General features: G+C 38.4%; 1 protein-coding gene across 1 annotated transcript in view; it reads left to right on the top strand.

Moving 5' to 3' along the window:
* LOC116627127 (phospholipid-transporting ATPase FetA-like) overlaps window positions 1-19,708 on the top strand; it is a 104,978-nt gene that overhangs the window by 15,109 nt on the left and 70,161 nt on the right. Inside the window, exons 2-4 of the mRNA XM_032396807.1 lie at window positions 385-397; window positions 3,159-3,236; window positions 4,248-4,317. Of these exons, the coding sequence (XP_032252698.1) occupies window positions 385-397; window positions 3,159-3,236; window positions 4,248-4,317 (161 nt within the window). The remainder of the gene's footprint in view (window positions 1-384; window positions 398-3,158; window positions 3,237-4,247; window positions 4,318-19,708) is intronic.

Raw genomic sequence — 19,708 nt, 5'->3', positions numbered from 1 at the left:
CAACTCTTCTGTAAGTTTAAAATTATCTCAAAATAAAATGTTTTTCTTTTAAATGTGGTGACCCAAATTGGTCTATTCTTTCAATAAGGGTTATTAAAAAATTACTCTCCTGAATAAGATAGGAAAGGTATTTCATATGATTGGTATATTTAATTTTTTAGTTCTTTTGTTATTTTTTTAAGTTTAATTTTTTAGTTCTTTTGTTATTATGGGTTGAATAGATGTAAAGTTTATAACAAATGTGTAAGTTGTAAAGAGTAACAATAACATAAACACAAGTGTAGCTTGAAGCTCTCAGTATATATGGCTTTTCCATCCTCCCCACCCTCTCCCTAACCTTTATCCTGAATTTTGTACTTTTCATTCTCTCATTTCTCTTTATAGGTTTACCTTGAAAGTATGTGTTCCTAATGATAGAGTTTTGCATGATTTTTAACTTTATGTAAGTGGAACATCATATGTATTCTTTTGCAATTTTCCCCCTAAATATTATATTCCTGAGATTTAATCATGTTAATGTGCTTAACTGTAGTTCATTCATTTTCACTGCTATGTAGCTTTCCATTGTACGAACATACCACAGGTTACTTCTCTATTTTACCATTAATAGCTATTTGGTTGGTTTCCAATTTTGCTGTTATGAAGAATGCTACCATACACATCCTGTATATGACATATTATGAGAGTCTCCATAGAGTGTATACATAAAATGGACTGACTGGATCATAGGATAAATGCCCCATCAACTCTATAAGATAAAGCCAAATTGTTTCCCAAAGTGGTTGTTCAATTTTTAAGACCATCAACAGTATGTAAGTGTTCCACTGGTTCCACTTTTTCTCTAGCACAGTATTATTAGACTTAAAACTTTTTTACCAATTTAGTGGGTATGTATATTAAAATTTTAAAACATTGCCGTTTATTGTCTACTCTGAATCAAGCACTATGGCAGACATTTTCATACCTTATTTAACTTAATCCTCTCATAACTCTTCTTCTCTGTCCCGTAATAGACACAAATGTTGTACTTAGTTTGTAATACATAATTACCCCTAACTCTCTCTCTCTGACAGATTTATTCTTTAGTGGGTCTTTCTCCATCTTGTATCTCCCTAATTTATTTCCTGTTTCTTTTTTTTAAATCTCAGTTTAGAAAAAATTTGAGGGAAGGCTCTCTGGTTTCTAAGTGGTTAATAATTTACCCCAGCTCACACTGTCATTAATTAGTAGCAGACTGAAATTAAACCTGGTTCCCTAGCTCCCAATCTTTTTCTTTTCTCTTTTTTTTCTCTCTCTCTTCCCTTTTTCCTCCCACATTCCATTTCTTCCTCCCTTCCCTCACATTCTCCGTCTCTGAGGTTTTTGTTTGTTTGTTTTTGTTTTCTTCCTCTGAGTTTAACAGCTTAAATATACTTTCCAGATGGCTGCTTTGTAATGTGATGTGTGTGCAGAGAACATCACCAGATTGGGTGAGTTCCTGATTCTAGCTAAACAGTCATTACTCAGGCCCCTGGCTGGCCATTAAGTCCCTTATAACCATTTCACATTCCTAGCTATACTCCTTGTGTGGATTTGGCCAGACTACCCTCTCAGAGCTGCTGATGGCCCTGCAGGGGATGGAGAGAAGCCAGAACTTCAGGACATCCCATCCTTGGCTCTCCTTTCTTGGCAGCTGTAGAAACCCCAAGCCTACTGTGAAGATGTAGGCAACTTACAGTAGGATTGGATTCCTAGAGAATGGTGATATTAGAACTGCTAAAATTATTTAGGAAAACACAGATTCTGTTGACAGAAGAAACAGACATTAGGTTGGGATACAAACCTTGTAGCCAACAAGCACAAATAATTTTGTTTGGCCTGCACAATATTTAATTTTCTTTCTTTTTCATTTGGATACTTTTATAGGAAGCATGCACTCTCCAAGCACTTGTCCCAGTACCCAGCATTTCATTTCCTATTGTTTTACATCTAACTGCTGTTAACTTCCTGGCTCCTATTTGAGTTATTTGATGCAACTCTGCCTAGATTACTGAAATATGCATTTTATCCTTAATGAGGTCACTTGGGCCTCACAGCAGAACTGGAAGATATATTGTTATTCCAAATCACAGTTTTCCAGCTAGTTGTGTTTTTTTTGGTTTGGTTTATGTTGTTGTTGTTTTTGTTGTTGTTTTTTCTGATAGCTGAACATCTCTTGGCTGGAAATATCCTTTTATTTAGACTTTACATTTCCCTAAAGATATGAATTTTTTTCCCATCTAATCCTGTTTGGGGTGATTAAGATGAAAATACCTATAAAGTTTTCTAGTCTTGGCTTATCCACACTTAGTGGCTTGGGAGACCTGAAAGAAATTGTTTAAAATAAATATACTTTATTGGCCTTTTCTGGGTTGGGTTAAGGATAAAGAGAAAGAAGAGTTTTTCTGTGTAGCAAACTCATGGGGTTTCATAAAGTATAATTTTCAAAAAGTTAAAAAATATGACTGTCATATAAATACAAATATTTTATTTGTAGGTGTCAAATATTTTATTTAACTCATTAATTAGTGAGGTAATCAGTAATAAGTTAAGACCAGTTCAAATGAAAATGTAGGAGCTAAGTATTTACAGGAAATTTAATAAAGGTTAAGATAAGATTTCTGAATTATACATAAAACTAATTGAATTCCTAAAGTGCACAAGTCATAACCTTTGGAGTTATCTTTTTCACCAAACATAAAATATTTTTATTTCTATGGGATAAAAATCTACAAGTTAACCTCTGCCTACAGAGTTATAGAATAGTCCCATCAATAGAAAATTAAAGATGTCAATCCAGAACTGCACTAAGAGATCACCCAATAATTCTTTGTCTGTTTCCAATGATCTGTTACAGATAATTTTTCTGACAAAGTGTAGTCATCAGCCTAGACTTGATTGCCAGAAAGTGGAATCTGTTTGCCAAGCTTTGAAAATATAACTTTATGATGAGGACATATGAAATGAATTCTAAAATTTAGCATATGTATCTTAGAGGTAGATTATTTTGGAATTCAGGGAACAAGTTCCAAGTTTCTTAAGCACATGTTTCTTAAGCACATGTTTCTTAAGCACATGTTTAAGTGAAATGGTATTGGCATGAGAAATTCTTATACTGAATCTTTTTATTTCCTTTACAGAAATTCCATGGAATTATAGTTGGTACTATTCTGCAATGTCTCTAATTGAAAGCCAAAGTGAGGACAGACAAAGTGAAGGTAGGTGAACTCAGTAAATATCTAAGTCTCTATGTCATTATTATTGCCTCTAAAAGTAAGTGTGTGTGCATTGAGTACACGTGCTAATGTACATAGGACAGACAAATAGACTGGCCAGTCTATCACTCAAACCACCAATCTACCAAACAACTGACCAGGAAAGGAAATATACTTTGCAGAAGTAAATACTTTGTCCTTACAAGTACAAACTCCACTGTTTGGTTATCTGAGAATTCTGATGTGAGTAGTTCCAGTCTCTCGTACTTTTATTTCTATTTCTATTTTATTTTGTACTTTTATTTGGAAGTTCACCAGAAAAGCCTGTGTTCCTTTTCCTCTCCCCATCCTTCACAACGGCCTCCTGCTAAAAAGAAGTGTTCAGTGTGAAAAGAGGCTGCTGAAACAGATAAGGTCATCCTTTGCAGACTCTTCATGGACAGAGCAAATAGATCTGGCTATGGTATTAGGGAGGATTTCCATACCACTTCCATGCTCTCCTGTGGTGAATCCAAGTACTAAAGGGAGCTGGGGTAATCACACCCAAGCCTGACACGAAAAAAAAAAATTTTCTGACATAAAATTTTCAAAAAGGAAGCCAGAATGTAGTTCTATATTTAGAACTGCCTGACATGAAAAAAAATTTTTTTCTGACATAAAATTTTGAAAAGCAAGCCAGAATATAGTTCTATATTTAGGCTTCCTTTTGAGGAATGAAGAAGGTGCAGAGAATGAAATTAGGTCACTGATTTCAGGTCACACTAAACCTTTATTTTCTGTCATTGTGCAGTTGTCTGATTCCTGAAGGGAACTCATTTCAAGGGCACATAGTTCCATAAAGAAGAATTCCATCCCAAGGGCACAGGCTTTAGTTCCAGGAAGAGGAAGTCAGGGACCTCCCAACTGAGGGAAAAACCAGGGAGTCCTTTCCTACTCTCAGAACTGCTAAAGGAAAGAAGGCTGGGGAAAAAACAAGTTAACTGACCAATTTCTCCCGCATCTTCTTATGAACAGAAAATATGGGAGAGGAGAATACTGTAGGGAACAGTAAATTCAAGGCAAAAGAACGATGTGGCAATAATCAGTAAAGACTGATTTACTTATTCAACAAATATTTATTGATCACCAAATGAATGCCGGCCACTGTGCTACATGCTGGTAATACAATGGCGACAAACCTACACAGAATCCCTGCTCTCACAGAAATTACAGCTTAGTGAAGGACAATCTTTAATTAAGTAATAACACATCAAATAATAGCACAGAGAAATATCAAATTATATCTACAATAAGTGCTGTGAAGTAAGATCATATGGGGGCATTGTGGTTAAGAGCATGGCTTCTGGAGCCATACTGTTTAGGTTTGAATCCAAGCTCTGCCACTGACTATGTTATCTTGGGCAAGTCTCTTAATTTCTCTATGCTCCAGTTTCTCATCTATGAAACCAGGCTAATAACAGTGCTACCTCATAAGTATGTTGTGAGGATTGAATGAAGAAATATTTGTAAAGCACTTAGGACAGTATCTGGTACATGGTAAACACTAGGTAAATATGTAAAAAAAAAAATTTAATCTATAGGAGCTCTGATTTTGTTGTTGTTGTTGTTCGGGAAGATAACTAAGAACTTGAACATTTATAAATGGGGGTTATTTCAAAAGTCCAAAGTTTTACCAGTGAAAAATAATTGAAACCACTTTTCCTGGCCTAAACCCCTTTAAGTAGGCGAGGCCTACCTACTACAGTAGAGTTATTGCTTGTGCTGTTTTCAGCAGTGAGCAGTTAATACTGGTCCTTCCAAGATGTTGGCCTCTTAGCTTGAGTCAACAAAATAACAGTGGCAAACCCAGTAATTTGGCTTCTGCCCTTTTCTAGGCTATCAACCTATTCTGGTTGGAAAACTTAGAGTACATAGAGTGAATATTGACTGGTTCTAGTGTCTTGCTTATCTACCCTCTCCATTCTATCCGTCATATTAATCTTCCGAAATTCCAGTTTTATCGTATTTTTCCCTGCTCAAAGTCTTTCTGGGATTCCTTGTCAGCTACTAATAATTTTAAGGTCATCAGCCTAACATTAAAGCCCTGACTTTATAGTCTTGTTTCCTGCCTCCTTCAGACTCTTCTTACCTCTGTAATATCATACAACTTGTCCAGTCTCAGTGCCAAACTTTTCATTAGGTTCTTCTTCCTGCTTACATACCTGTCTCCTATATTTATATTGAACCGATATTCATCGTTTAGGTTTAGTGCAAGTTTTTCTCCATGAAGCCTTCTCCAGCAATTCCAGCCACCAACCTCCCCTGCCCCCTCCCCTGCATTATCTTTCCATCTTGAATTCTTACAGTGCTTGGCTTCTGGAGTTTTTAAAAATAATAGCCTTATTGAACCATAACTTACATGCCATTGAATTACCCTTTTAAAGCATACAATTTAGTGATTTTTAAAATATATTAATGGAATTGTGCCACTGTGACTATAATTTAATTTTAGAACATTTTCATCACCCCAAAAAGAAACCCCATACCCATTAGCAGTCACTCCCAATTCCTGCCTTCCCCAGCCTCTAGCAACCACTAATTTACTTTCTATCTCTGTTGATTTGCCTATACTGGACATGACACAAATAGAATCATAAAATATCTGGCCTTTTGTGACTGGCTTCTTTCACTTAATATTTTCAAGGTTCATGTTGTAGTATGTATCAGTACTCCATTCCTTTGTAAGGCTGAATACCATTCCAATATATGTATATACCACAATTTATCCATTCACCAGTAGATAGACATTTGGGTTGTTTCCACTTTGGGGCTATTATGAACAATACTGCTATAGCCATTCATGTATAAGCTTTTGTGTGAACATATCATTTCAATTCTCTTGAATGTACAATTAATTTTAAGTCTTACTTATATCCTATATTGAATTGTTGCTTTGCTGTTTTGGACATATCTTGTATGATTCTACTAAATTGTCTGCCTAGCACAGTGCCTACAGAGTTTCCTCTGTTCTGGAAAGTATATATGTATACATTTATATGTAAATGCCCTGAAGAGGAAGGGACACAAAGGATATACACGAGTCTGTTAATGGTTCTACTAAATTGTCTGGGAGAAAGGGAGAAAGAGGGGAAAGGAAACTTTCTTTCTTTATATTTCTGATTTTAGATCTTTTACAGTTAAAATATATTTATGTGTTACTTTGGGTTATTTGAAAAATCATTAAAGAAAAAAGTGTAATCACAAAGGGAAGAAAGTTGGAGAAACTAAAAGGAAAGGACAGAAAAATAAAAAAAAAGGAAAACAATAGGAGGAAGGAAGGGCATAGATATTGTGGCATTTAGAGCAGAAAATTAATCAGAGCTTTAGTAATAGAATCCTACACAATACCACACTTAAAAACAAAAAATAGACCATGTATGTTGCGTAACTCTGTGTGAACATACTACAAACCATTGAATTGTACATTTTATTTTAAATAGGTGAATTATATGGTATGTATATCTCAATAAAGTTATTTAGGATAAAAAAGACATCTACAGTTTTTAGAGTTAGTTTCTAGAATTATGTTTCTTTAGAAAATATAAAGCAACAATTGAACTAATTTGTAGGAACTTTTCCTGACCTCAGTAACAGGAGCAGGGTAGCAAGATAAAATACATGATTCCCAATTAAATTTGAATCTCAATAAATAATGAATAATTTTTTAGTATAAATATGTCCCACGTAAATATTTGGGACATACTTGTCTTTGTATTTTTATTTGCTAAATCTGGCAACCCTAAACAAAGGGAATTAAGTTTTGAATCTCTTAGAGTGAAATTGCTTCTTTAGTATCACTAGGATTTACTATTAGATCCAGCTTTGTGTGAATGGCATTTTGTTTCTAAATGATGGCCTTTATTATAAGTTTTCCAACCTCTCATCTCCTATCCCAAGGAAGGTTTCATGACTGGGAAACCCTGAAAGTGATATCTAGCAGTTCAGTCAAACATGATTAATTTTACCTTTACCACATTGATAAAAAATCATTGGCTCTACTTTCCAAATGATGTCAGAATGGCAAAGCACCACTCCCAACTTCGCTCTATATGGAGTGATATGAATGATATTCCTGTCAGCTTCTCCCTTGAGAGAAGAGGGAAGAAACCAAAGGTCTCCAACAGGAATAGTGGGTAGGACCTTTAGTTTTGTTTTTCGGTTTTTTAAAAGATTTATGTATTTTAGAGATTGAGAGAGCATGAGTGGGGGAAGGGGCAAAGGGAAAGGGAGAGGAAGAGAGAGAATTTCAAACAGACTCCTTGCTGAGCACAGAGCCCAGCATGGGGCTTGATTTCATGACCCGGAGATCATGACCTGAGCCGAAATCAAGAGTCGGACGCCTAACTGACTTAGCCACCCAGGAGCCCCCCCTTTAGTTCTGATCATGTCCTGAACTGTGCCAACTGACCAATCTGCTGTGTCACCCTATTACTAAATTAGGATTTTCTGGGTGTTTTGTTTTGTTTTGTTTGCTTTTATTACTATTTTGATTTTGTATTTGTTTTATTACTATTTTATTTTCTTTTATTACCATTTTGATTGTCCTTTGAGTAATTCTACTCTTATTTCTGCTCAGCTTGGACAGGAAAGTTAGTAAAGTTATGGAGGGAATGGGCAGAGGCAGAGGTAACAGAAGAGCTAGTACCTCAAGAATTGGACTTTTCATGACATTCAAGACTTTAGTGAGCTTCCTCTCCAGATTCTTTTTTTTAAATTCTTTTTTAAAGATTTTATTTTTTTATTTGACAGAGAGAGACATAGCGAGAGAGGGAACACAAGCAGCGGGAGTGGGAGAGGGAGAAGCAGGCTTCCCGCAGAGCAGGGACCCCGACTGGGGGCTCGATTCCAGGACCCTGAGATGATGACCTGAGCCAAAGGCAGACGCTTAATGACTGAGCCACCTAGGCGCCCCTCTTTTATTTTTTTTTAATTGAAAATATATGTAATTTTATTTTTAAACTTTCAAAAAATTACAAGTACAGCACAAATATCCATAATCTCCTCACCCAGATGCCTAATTGCTAATATCACATTTGCTTCATCTCTATATGTGTGTGTACCTACTATACATATTATGTTTATATATAACATATTTATTATATATATAATAATTAGTTTTTTTCTGAGCCTTTTTTTTTTAAGATTTTATTTATTTATTTGAGAGAGAGAGCATAAGCGGGTGGGGAGGGGTAGTGGGAGGGGTAGAGGGAGAGGGAGAAGCAGACTCCCCACTGAGCAGGGAGCCCGAAGTGGGGCTCGATCCCAGGACCCTGAGATCATGACCTGAGCCAAAGGCAGATGCTTAACTGACTGAGCCACCCAGGCATCCCATTTTCTGAGCCTTTTGAAAACAAGTTGCATCCATGATGTCTCTTCACCCCTAAATACTTGGGTGTATATTTCTCCACATTGAGGACATTTTGCTACTTTACCATATAACCATCCAAGTTAGGAAGTCAGCATTAATACAAAACTATCATTCAATTAATAGACTCTTGTACCCCCCATGTCACCTCCATTTAAATTTCACCAACTTCCCTAACAATGTCTCTTCTTCCTTTCTATGCTATCCCTTTCAGTAACACATGCTCCTATTATCTCTTTAGCCTCCTCCAGTGTGAAACTTCTCTATTTTTCCCTGCCTTTCATGTCTTCAACATTTTTACCTCTTTTTTTTTCTTTTTTACTTTCTTTCTTTTTAATTTGAGTATAGTTGACACATAATATTACATTAGCTTCAGGTGTACAACATAGTGATTGGACAAGTTTATGCATTATGCTATGTTTACAAGTGTAGCTTACATCTATCCTGATACATCAGTATATCGCTATTAAAATATTATTGACTATATTGCTGATGCTGTGCCTTTTATTCCCATGACTTTTTCAGGAAATACAGGCTTCCTGTTATGGTTGAATAAGTCTCCAGGTTCTTTTTGACACTACACTCTACCCACCCTCTTCAACCATGCTGAATATCGTCCTGTTTGCTGACCTTGGCATAGAAAGATCAACAAAAGGGGCACCTGGGTGGTTCAGTCAGTTAAGCATCTACCTTTGGCTCAGGTCATGATCCCAGGGTCCTAGGATCAAGCCCCAAGTTGGGCTCCCTTCTCAGCAGGGAGCCTTCTTCTCCCTTTCCTCCACACTCATGCTTTCTTTCACTATCTTTGTCACTCTCTCTCAAATAAATAAATAAAATCTTAAAAAAAAAAAGAAAGATGCTTTCTCTCACTATCTCTGTCTCTCTCAAATAAATAAATAAAATCTTTTAAAAAAAGAAAGAAAGAAAGAGGGGCACCTGAGTAGCTCAGTCATTAAGCGTCTGCCTTCGGCTCTGGTCATGATCCCAAGGTCCTGGGATCGAGCCCCGCATCAAGCCCTGCATCCGGCTCCCTGCTCTGTGGGAGGCCTGCTTCTCCCTCTCCCACTCCCCCTGCTTGTGTTCCCTCTCTTACTGTGTCTCTCTCTGTCAAATAAATAAATAAAATCTTTAAAAAAAAAAGATTTTAAAAAAAGATCAACAAAGAATTAGCTGACATTTCTCTTTCAGCCCAGCTGTTCTGTGATTATGTAGGAACTCCCACAAGGAGGTGATTATTTCCATTGGAGGGTTTAAACAGAAATCTGGCCACAATTTAACAAAACATGTTTTTAAACATTTACTTGTGTGCTTGTTCATTCCATGAATCTTTATTAAATCCAAGACCTAATGCTGAACTAAGTAGTAGGATACAGAGATTTAAAGAAAAGAAAAAAAGGAAAGATAGGGTCTCTACCTTTAAGTAGCTCTTCGTTTAGTGGGAGAAGATGGTATTATGAATAAATATGGTAAGTGAGCTAAATGTAAACCATGAGACATAGCAGTGGGCAGACTAAACCTGAAACATAATGAAGTAGTGATGAGAAAACAAATGAGTTACTGTTTATTCTGTGGGACCACAAGCCCTGGCCTTTCTTGTGGTGACTCTCTTCTATGTCATTTAGGTATTCTACTTACCATTCTTTAGATGGAAATATCATTTGTTGATATCTTAGAGATGTAGTCTGGGGAAAGGAAATAGAAATTTTTTTGTGTGTACCCAAGACTGGAAGTCATATGGTTAGCTGAATTTACTGGTAGCTATCATGTTTCAGATTATACTATTTGACTACAAAGGGATAAATTGCCATCATTTGGAATCTAAGAAATTCCAGTATTCCTTTTTTTTTTAAGATTTTATTTATTTATTTATTTATTTATTTATTTATTTATTTATTTGACAGAGGGAGACACAGCAAGAGAGGGAACACAAACGGGGGAGTGGGAGAGGGAGAAGCAGGCTTCCCGCTGAGCAGAGTTCCCGACTCAGGGCTCGATCCTAGGACCCTGGGATCATGACCTGAGCCAAAGGCAGATGCTTAACAACTGAGCCACCCAGCCGCCCCTAAGAAATTCCAGTATTCCTAAAGTAAACTGATGCCAACTAATCTGACCAGAAATTACAGAAATTAGCCAGTTATCCTTCCTCTGGCAGCTATCCTCACTTTTTAGAGATGGGAAAATTTTAGCCACAGGAATTAGATGACTTGAGTGAAATCACCTAGGTCTGTTGATCTAGAATAATAACAAGGGATCATTGCTGAGTTTCTCCCACTAGCATGTGGGCTTAATTGAGTTGGGAGTCTGGTGGTGTAAGGAGAGAGGGCCTGACTAATCTACTAGAGACTTGTATTCCTAAAATCATCTCACTGCTTTTCTTTCTTAGCTGGAAAATTCCATTTGTGATTGAGTTCCCACTATGAGCAAGGAGATATTTGCTGAGATCCTCCTAAGCCTAATTGCCACCTGACCAACGGCCTTCTTCCCTTTTTCTCCCTTCCTCCTCCTTCCTCCTGGTTACTTATTTTTCAGTGTGCCTCTTTCTCTAGTTCCCTCTTACAGAGCTCATTTTCCTTTTTAATTTCTGCCATTTCCTTGTCTAGGCTAATCTCCAATCTTCCGTAGCTTTAACCTTTAAAACCTGAGATTGGATTATATCCAGATTGCATAAGAGCTAAATTTTTCACCCTGGCATTTGAATCAAAACACTAAGAACACTGTTAGACAGAGGCTTCTCCTATTTTTTTTTTTAAAGATTTTATTTATTATTTATTTGAGAGAGAGAGAATGAGAGAGAGCACATGAGAAGGGGGAGGGTCAGAGGGAGAAGCAGACCCCCCGCCGAGCAGGGAGCCCGATGCGGGACTCCAGGATCATGACCTGAGCCGAAGGCAGTCACCTAACCAACTGAGCCACCCAGGTGCCCCGAGGCTTCTCCTATTTTGACACTTCTCTTCTACTACCATCCCACCAAGGGCTTGAGTAGAGTTCCCCTCACTAGACTGTGGCTTTTGTACCCTTCCTTCTCTACTGACCAGATTAGCTTTGTAAATCCACAGGAGATAGCTGGAAGTTCAAAAGGGAGCGTGGGGCTCCCTGTTCAGCGGGGAGTCTGCTTCTTCCTCTCCCTCTGCCTGCTGTTCCCCCTGCGTGTGCTCTCTCTCTCTCTGTCAAATAAATAAATAAAATCTTTAAAAAAAAAAAAAAAGAACTGTTCTAAAACGATGCTTTGTATGCCTTAATTTATTAATCCTCACAATAACCTTATGAATAGGTATTATTATCATTTCAATTTTATAGATGAAGGAAATGAGTCTCATAGAGGTTAAGTAACTCCCTCAAGGCTACATAGCTGGTAAGTGGAGAACTGAGATTTGAACCCTGGCAGCCTGACTCAGTTGCTCATGTTATTAACCACTGTTGGAGGCTACCATAATTTTAAACTCTAAGTCCACTGCACATTTTATAATACCACGTTGCCTTGCTTCACCAAAATGGCCCTTTCAGTTCAATTATTTTACCACCCACAGTCTAGCTCTGATCTCAACACAGGTCCCTTTGAAACCAGGCCTTCATTCAACAGGCTGTAGACTCAACTCTTAGTTACCAAAGATGGATGCATTTTCCAGTCACCAGAGGCTAAGCTAGGTGTTTGTGCCCTTGAATTCTATAGTCAGGACCTTTTCAACTAGACTGTCTTCTAGACTCTCCTTGTCTAATCTAATTTTTAGTCTTCTATAGTTCTAACCTCTCATCCATAATTCACATTTTGTCACTCTTGTTTCAGCCAAACAGAAATAAAGTTTGAATTAACAAGTAATGGGGTAAACAATCAGTCATCCCAGTCTTTTCTCAACAGTAGTCACAAGCCCTAGCAAATTGGTTTTGTTGTTGTTGTTGTTGTTGTCGTTTTGGTGAATCTTGAATTAATCTTTTATTATCCAGTCTGAAAACTAACTGCCTGACTGCCTTTATTGTCTCAAACATGACTGGCTACTTTCTTTCCTTAGGCTTGTCTTCTGTCTCACTCAGACTTTGAGTTTCTTCTCCTAGATGGTTGTGCCAACTGACATTTTAACCACTTTTCTCATCATTCCTGCTTTCCTTTTTTAGAGGCATCTTCTGAAATCTGACTTTCTAGCCCTCAATTCCTCTTCTCTTCCTATTGGAAATCCTACTTTCTTTTCTCCTTCTCTTCTTTCATGAAAGTTGTGATATCAAAGAGCCAGAACTAGGTGAAGGTTACTCCTGCCCCCACTTTAGAGTCTCAGTCTGTCTCCACCAACTCAGGCTCTGAACTTTGGGATCTACCTGCTTTACTTTACTCTTTTTTTTTTTTTAAAGATTTTTTATTTTTTATTGGAGAGAGTACAAGCAGGGAGAGCGGCAGGTAGAGGGAGAGGAAGAAGCAGCCTCCCCGCTCAGCAGGGAGCCTGACATGGGGCTCGATCCCAGGACCCTGGAATCATGACCTGGGCTGAAGGCAGCCGCTTAACCAACTGAGCCACCCAGGCACCCCTGCTTTACTTTACTCTTAAACTCAAAGAGGGAGGTATGTATTAAGTTGTTGTACAGAGCCTGGACTCCATGTGTATCTTGGGACTGATGGGCTTAGAGCGAATAGCCTGCTGCACCCAGATGAGTTGCTGGCAAAACCTGTTAGACCTTTAGTAAATTAAAAAATAGTAATATCTAGGATTAAATTTAATAAGCAATGTAAGATTCAATAAGAAAATATTAGAACTTTATGAAGAGTTATAAAATAATATTTTTTAATAAATGGAGAGGCTGTGCTGGTTGGTTGGGTATGATTAGAGGGTCAAATGGCATGGGAGAGACTGATTTTACTTATCATTGCCTAAGCTTATTGAGTATGAACATAGTAGATTAGCCTACTCAGGGATTGAATAACCTCAACACTGGTAGAAATACCAATGCTACCCTGATACTCTGCCATAATCAGGCAGCTATCTGGGCCCCTGAAAAAGCCCCTGCACAAATAGCATAGGCCAACTAGCAGCTCTAAATTCTAGATGCAGCTAAATTATCTGAGCCATACATGTTCCACTTCTTTGGATAACCTAAGCTACAATGGTTAGCTGAAGTTCTTGTATCACAAGGTTGTAAATAAGCCACTAACTAGTCAAAACAAGGCACAACAAAAGATCCTATCAGTTCCTTTTCAACTTTCCCCACCTTTATTCATGTAATCCTAGTAATCACTAGAATGAAACAATGTGAAAGAAATGCACTAGTTTGGTAGAACACACTAGAAGGTGCATAGCTGGATCATAAACCTAGCCCAAGGAAGACTCATGTGTATTGCTAGCAAAGTAACTATACAGACATGATCGTAATAATGCACAAAAGAGTGGCTTCCCAGGGATACACCAACAACTCTCTATCTTCCTCACAGGGATATATAGTATGTCACTAAGTGGGGGACTAATAGTGCAAAAATGTCAACTCCATCCCACTTAATCTGTATAATCTCTCAAATCCTGGAGTGAAAGTAACTAAACATCCCAGTTTCACCTTTCCTATAATTTGTGCAGATACCTGAACTTCCTCATAATTCTATTTTTGTACTGCCCAATGTGCAGATTTTGGCCCCTTAGGTATTTTCTATAAGAAATTTACTCATGTTAGGGATGCCTGGGTGGCTCAGTCAGTTAAGTGTCTGCCTTCAGCTCAGGTCATGATCCCAGGGTCCTGGGATCGAGTCCCACATCAGGCTCCCTGTTCAGCGGGGAGTCTGCTTCTCCCTCTGCCCCTCCCCCTCCCCTCCCTCTGCTTGTGCTTGCTGTTTCTCTCTCTCTGACAAATAAATAAATAAAGTCTTAAAAAAAAAAAGAAATTTACTCATGTTATAACTTCATGATGTTTAGCAATTTTTGCTGATGGCCAGAGGAGGAACAGAGATTACATGAAGAACCATAAAATCCCTGCCTTATCATTGTGTTATCATCTCCTCAGCTATTTTTTAAAAGTCTGTGATCTAAACAACAGGTGTTGGCGAGGATGTGGAGAAAAAGGAATCCTCGTGCACTGTTGGTAGGAATGCAAACTGGTCCAATCACTCTAGAAAAGAGTACGGAGGTTCCTCAAAGTCAAGAACAGAACTACCCTGGGGCATCTAGGTGGCTCAGTCAGTTAAGTGTCCAGCTCTTGATCTCGGCTCAGGTTTTGATCTTAGGGTTGTGAGTTAAAGCCCCGCATTGGGCTCTCCGCTGGACGTGGAACCTACTTAAAAAAAGAGGGGGTGGGGAATAGAACTATCCTACAATCCAGCAATTGCAGTACTGGCTATTAACCCAAAGAATACACAAACACCAAACACCAATCCAAAGGGATACATGCACCCCTGTGTTTATAGCAGCATTATTTACAATAGCCAAAATATGGAAGCAGCCCAAGTGTCCATAGATTGATGAATAGATAAAGAAGATGTATATATATACAATGGAATATTATTCAGCCATAAAAAACAATGAAATCAGGGCACCTGGTTGGCTCAGTCGTTAAGTGTCTGCCTTCAGCTCAGGTCATGATCCCAGGGTTCTGGGATCAAGCCCCGCATCAGGCTTCCTGCTCGGTAGGAAGCCTGCTTCTCCCTCTTCCTCTGCCCCTGCTTGTGTTCTCTCTCTCACTGTGTCTCTCTGTCAAATAAATAAATAAATAAATAAATCTTTAAAAAAAAAACCAACAGTGAAATCTTTGCCATTTGCAATGACATGGATGGAGCCAGAGATGCTAGGTAAAATAAGTCAGAGATAGACAAATACCATGTGATTTCACTCATATATGGAATTTAAGAAACAAAACAAATGAGCAAAGGGGAAAAGAGAGAGAAACCAAGCAACAGACTCTTAACTATAGGGAACAAACTGATAGTTACCAGAGGGGAGGTGGATAGGGATATGGGTAAAATTGGTGATGGGGATTAAGGAGTATACTTGTTGTGATGAGCATTGGGTGATGTATGGAATTGTTTAATCACTATATTGTACACCTGAAACTAATATAACACTGCATGTTAACTAACTAGAATTAAAATTAAAACTTTTTTAAAAAGTCCATGATCTTATCCTCCTGAGAAATGCAATGTAGTTTCCCAGACCTGACTGTTTCTCTCATGGGAGGTAGCTCTGACTCTCAATCTTGAGGAAGCTGGACAAAATTATTCTGAAATTTACCTAGAAGAGAAAATAAACAAGAAGAGCCAAGAAGACTTTTAAAAAGAAGACTTACTATCCTGTATTAAAAATTACATGATTTAGGGGCACCTGGGTGGCTCAGTTGGTTAAGCAACTGCCTTCGGCTCAGGTCATGATCCTGGAGTCCCGGAATCGAGTCCTGCATCGGGCTCCCTGCTCGGCAGGGAGTCTGCTTCTCCCTCTGACCCTCCTCCCTCTCATGCTCTCTGTCTCTCATTCTCTATCAAATAAATAAATAAAATCTTAAAAAAAAAAAATTACATGATTTAGTGGCACCTGGCTGGCCCAGTTGGTTAAGCATCTGACTCTTGATATCAGCTCAGGTCATGGGTTGTGAGATCAAGCCCAGCATTGGGCTCCATGCTAGGTGTAGACCCTGCTTAAGATCCTCTCCCCACCTCCATCTCTTAAAAAAAAAAAAAAAAAGTGGAGAGGAGGAGTTAAGATAGCCGAGGAGTAGGGGACCCTAAGTCTCATCCCTCAAACACAGCTAGATAGTTATCAAATCATTCTGAACACCTGAGAAATCAATCAGAGATCTGAGAAAAGAAATGCTGCAAATCAACATGTAGAAAAGCGATCACCTTTTGGAAGGTGGGAAGTGCAGAGACTTGAATCAGGGTCGTGATATAGCTGAGGATATGGCAGGGAGGAGGGAGTCTGCTTATGGAGGCTACTGCAAAGTATTATAAACAGTGGAGTGCAAAATTGGAACTCTTAGAAATCTGCTACAGTGGGGGACGTCCTGGCTTAAAGGTGCTTAGGTGGTGAAGCAGGGCAGTATCCCAAGTGTGACAGCATGGTCTCAGGATCCCCAGGGTCAGAAGAAGAATGGGGGGTGCCTGAGTGGGGCAGAATTCCCAGACGTAGGAGTGGGGAAGCCGGTTGAAAACAGCAAGTCTAGGTGCTGGCTTTCTGCTCTATGTTGCCATAAACTGTGAACTGCTGCATGGTCGTGCAACCACTTTCCTGGGAGGGGTCCAGCAAAAGGCAGAAGGTGGTGAGACCCTCCTCCCTCCCCCAGTCTGCACTGCAGGAATCCATAAAATTTGGGGTTTTGAAATTCAGTCACATGCCTGAGATAAAAACAGTCAGTCACAGGTCAGGTGAACACAGAGTTCTGACGGAAACCAGGGAGACAAGAGTGATTGCTTTTCTGTGAGGGCTCACTGAAGAATGGGGGGTGCAAATTTTCAGCTCAGGGCTAGAGAATAGGGCGCCACCATATTCATCCTGCCCATCAGTGCTGAAATCCTGCAGGGAGCAAAAGAGTGCTACACAGTGGAATCTGGAGCCTCTTACACTGAGCCAAGCCTCTGTGCAAGGGAAGTACATTTTCAATAGGGCAAGTCCACCTGAGAATCAGTGCAACAGGCTCCTCCGCCAGAAGACCAGCACAAACAACTGGATCACACCAAGTTTACTGATCATAGAAGGCTGCAAAGCTTCAGCTCTTGGGGAAAACAGTATATGGTATTCTTTGTATTTCTATTCTTTAGTCTTGCAGTATTTTTTTTTTTTTTGGTTATTTTGTTATTTATTCAATTTTTTTTTATTCTTTTGTAATTATTTTTATATAACATATTTTTTTATTTTTTACTTTCTTATTTTGGGATCTAGATTCTTTCTTTCTTTCTTTCTTTCTTTCTTCTTTTGGTGGGCAGCAAAGCAAGGTTTATTGAGTGATAGCAAACTGATAGTACAAAGCTCCTGGGGGGCAGGGGGGAGGGATCTAGTTTCTTTTAACAAGCAGACCAAAACACACCCAGGATCTAGTTTTCTGTTTTGTTTTTCTGTTGTTGTTTTTTCTCCTTCTTCTTTTCTGGACAGAATTATGAGACAGAGAAATTCACCCCAAAAGAAAGAACAGGAGGTAGAACTCACTGCCAGGGATTTAATCAATATGGATATAAGTAAGATGTCTGAACTAGAATTTAAAACAATGATTATAAAGATACTAGCTGGGCTTGAAAAAAGCATAGAAAAGACACTAGAGAATCCCTTACTGTAGAAATAAAAGTACTAAAATCTAGTCAGGGTAAAATTAAAAATGCTATTACTAAGATGCAGTCCCAAGTGCAGGCCATAAAAGTGAAGATGAATGAATCAGAAGAGCAAATCAGTGATATAGAAGATAAAATGATGGAAAATAAGGAAGGTGAAAAGAAGAAAGAAAACTATTAGATCACAAAGGAGACTTAGAGAACTCAGTGATTCCATAAAGCAAAATAATATCCATCCATATTATAGGTGTCCCAGAAGATGATGAACAGGAGAAAGGGGCAGAAGGTTTATTTGAAGAAATTATAGCTGAGAACTTCCCTAATCTGGGAAGGAAACAGGCATTCAAGTCCAGGAGGCACAGAGAACCCCCCCCTCAACATCAACAAAAATAAGTTAACACCTTGACATATTATAGTGAAGCTTGCAAATTTTGAAGTTGAAGAGAAAATCCTGAAAGCAGCTCAGGACAAGAGATCCTTAACCTACAAGGGTAGACACATAAGGCTGGCAGCAGACCTGTCTACAGAGACCTGGCAGGCCAGAAAGGACTGGCATGATATATTCAAATTGCTAAATGGAAAAAATATGCAGCCAAGAATACTTTATCCAGCAAGGCTGTCTTTCAGAATAGGAGAGAGAGAAAGAGTTTCCAGGACAAAGAAAAACTAAAGGAATTTGTGAACACTAAACCAACCCTGCAAGATATATAAAAAAGGATCCTTTAAGTGGAGAGAGAGCCCAAAAGTAACAAAGACCAGAAAGGAACAGAGACTGTCTACAGGAACAGCAACTTTACAGGGAATACAATGGCACTAAATTCATATCTTTCAGTAATTACTCTGAATGTAAATGGACTAAATGCTTCAATCAAAAGACGTAGGGTGTAAGAATAGATTAAAACAAAACAAAACAAAACAAAAGAAGACCCATCGATGTGCTGCCTACAAGAGACTCATTTTAGACCCAAAGATACCTCCAGATTGAAAGTGAGGGCATGGAGAACCATTTATCATGTTAATGAACATCAAAGGAAAGCTAGAGTAGCCATCTTTATATCAGACAAGCTAGATTTTAAACCAAAGATTGTAATAAGAGATGAAGAAGGACACTATATCATAATAAAACGGTCTATCCAACAAGAAGCTCTAACAATTGTAAATATTTATGCCCCTAACTTGAGAGCAGCCAAATATATAAACCAATTCATAACAAAATTAAAGAAACTCATTGATAATAATACAATAATAGTAGGGGACTTTTATACTCCACTCACAGCAATGAACAGGTCATCTAAGCAGAAGATCAACAGGGAAACAGGGGCTTTGAATGACACACTGGACCAGATGGACTTAACAGATATATTCAAAGCATTTCATACTAAAACAGCAGAATACACATTCTTCTCAAATGCACGTGGAACATTTTCCAGATTAGATCACATACTAGGTCACAAATCAGGTCTCAACTTGTACAGAAAGATTGAGATCATACCATGCATATTTTCAGACCACAGTGCTATAAAACTTGAAGTCAACCACAAGAAAAAATTGGGAAGGATTACAAATACGTGGAGGTTAAAGAAAATCCTACTAAAGAATGAATGGGTCAACTAGGAAATTAAAGAATTTTAAAAATACATGGATGCCTGGGTGCCTCAGTCGGTTAAGCGGCTGCCTTCGGCTCAGGTCATGATCCCAGGGTCCTGGTATCAAGCTCCACATTGGACTCCTTGCTCAGCAGGGAGCCTGCTTCTCCGTCTCCCTTGCCTGCTGCTCCCCCTGCTTGTGTTCTCTCTCTCTCTGTCAAATAAATAAATACAATCTTTTTTAAAAATTAAAAAAATAGGGGCGCCT

Source organism: Phoca vitulina, unplaced genomic scaffold, assembly GCF_004348235.1.
Source record: "Phoca vitulina isolate PV1807 unplaced genomic scaffold, GSC_HSeal_1.0 scaffold94, whole genome shotgun sequence".
In the NCBI taxonomy this organism is placed as follows: domain Eukaryota; kingdom Metazoa; phylum Chordata; class Mammalia; order Carnivora; family Phocidae; genus Phoca; species Phoca vitulina.
The sequence above is the reverse complement of the archived record's forward strand: the minus strand, read 5'-3'. Positions and strand labels throughout refer to the sequence as shown.